This window comes from Morone saxatilis, unplaced genomic scaffold (assembly GCF_004916995.1).
Source record: "Morone saxatilis isolate NCDOM2014 unplaced genomic scaffold, NCSU_SB_2.0 Contig2, whole genome shotgun sequence".
Classification (NCBI taxonomy): domain Eukaryota; kingdom Metazoa; phylum Chordata; class Actinopteri; family Moronidae; genus Morone; species Morone saxatilis.
The window spans coordinates 3897715-3899195 of NW_023339762.1; the positions used below are offsets into that span (position 1 = coordinate 3897715).

The 1481-nt window shown below is 52.3% G+C and overlaps 1 protein-coding gene across 1 annotated transcript in view; it reads right to left on the minus strand.

The window, feature by feature from the left end:
* The window catches only part of csnk2a2b (casein kinase 2, alpha prime polypeptide b), a 10632-nt gene extending 9157 nt beyond the window's left edge, over positions 1 to 1475 (minus strand). Inside the window, exons 1-2 of the mRNA XM_035665755.1 lie at positions 926 to 1475; positions 362 to 473 (exon numbers count right to left, since the gene is read on the minus strand). Of these exons, the coding sequence (XP_035521648.1) occupies positions 362 to 473; positions 926 to 1029 (216 nt within the window). The 5' untranslated portion in view covers positions 1030 to 1475. The remainder of the gene's footprint in view (positions 1 to 361; positions 474 to 925) is intronic.
* Between the last annotated feature and the right edge of the window lie 6 nt (positions 1476 to 1481).

Consider the following 1481-nt stretch of genomic DNA (forward strand, 5'->3'; position numbering starts at 1 on the left):
ATAATAATAATTAACAAAATATTTGATGATCAAAACCAGACGCAGATTAAATTGGGGGATAAAGTAATTGCTTAATCGACTAAATGTTTTTACACTAACCCTAACATCTATCAAATAGTCCAACACACAAAATGTCCATCTGCTAGAAAACCTTGTTGCACCACCTTTTTCAAGCCTCTGCTGTCAACAAAGGTCAGCAGGGTTTGTCATCCAATCTCTGAGTCTGTTCCGAGGAATTTTAAGAATCAAGACTCTCATTCTTGATATTACGCTCACTGACAATGTATACTGTAGTCCATTTCAAGGGGAGGGCTCCAGACCACACATTCAGCATTCAGCTCGAGGAGGTCCAACTGCTCACCTTCAGGATCTTGACCACCACCTTCTCATTGTTGGTGATGTTGATTGCCTCGAACACTTCGCTGTACTTCCCTCTGCCCAGCTTACGAACCAGCTGGTAGTCCTCCTGGTTGCTATAGGGACAGGCAGAGAAACAGTGCAGAGCAAAGTGTGACTTTGTGAGAAAAGAAAGAATAATATTTTCAGCGTCAGTGTGCAATCAAGTCAGTGAGTATTGAGCAAGTGTTCTTCTGTCAGAGATGAAGCTCTGCCCCGGGGAATGAAGGCATTTCTGGCTCTGATCTCGGGGCAGATGTTTCTCAACAGACAGGGGGAACATGGGGACAGAGATGGAGGTGAGGGAGGAAAGTGTTAGACAGTGCAGAACAGCAGGGTAGTGGGCTGAGAGACTGTACCACCACCCTGTCATCGCACCCTCACAGCTAGATGTATAATAATAGACACCCATCTGCCACACTTTCCCTCTTCCACCGACACACATGCATACACAGAGCCATTATCCGCTGTGGTCAGACATCACATGCATGCAATTACAGCAACCTGCAGTAAACACAAATGTCCTCACTTCCAGTTAGGTACGTGGGCCTCGTAGTCCCAGTACTCCCGGCTCTTCAGCGTGTTGACGTCTGCGTACACACGGGACTTGCTACCGGCCACCGGACCCGGCATGGCGAGACCCGAGGCTCGGGCGCTGTGGGGCGTGTGTCACGGGAGATCTGCTGGGGGTTGGGGGTCACGGATAAACTGGAGGGGGAGGCGGCTGTAGGGGTAGACTGGTAACTGGGTTTGCTGTCTGTGTGGGTGTGAAGTGGAACAGGCCAGCCAGCCGGCCAGCTAGCTTCCCTCTGCGGCCAGGCTGAGAGGAAAGGGAGGGAAAGAACCGCTGATGTCCGCCGGGGTTCGCCGCAGTGAGTGCGCGCCGAGCAGCGCTCCTGGGTCGGATTGTCAGAAGCAGCAGAGCCGGTGTCGGCGGGGCTCGGAGGTGGGGCTGATCAGAGTCGGGGTGATAGTGCAGCTGAGGTTACACACAGGGAGGGGGAGGCATCGGGGTGTTGAGGTAGAGAGGAAACGGACCCCTAAAAAGGCCACAGAGGAGGAGGAGGAGGAGGAGGAGGAGGAGG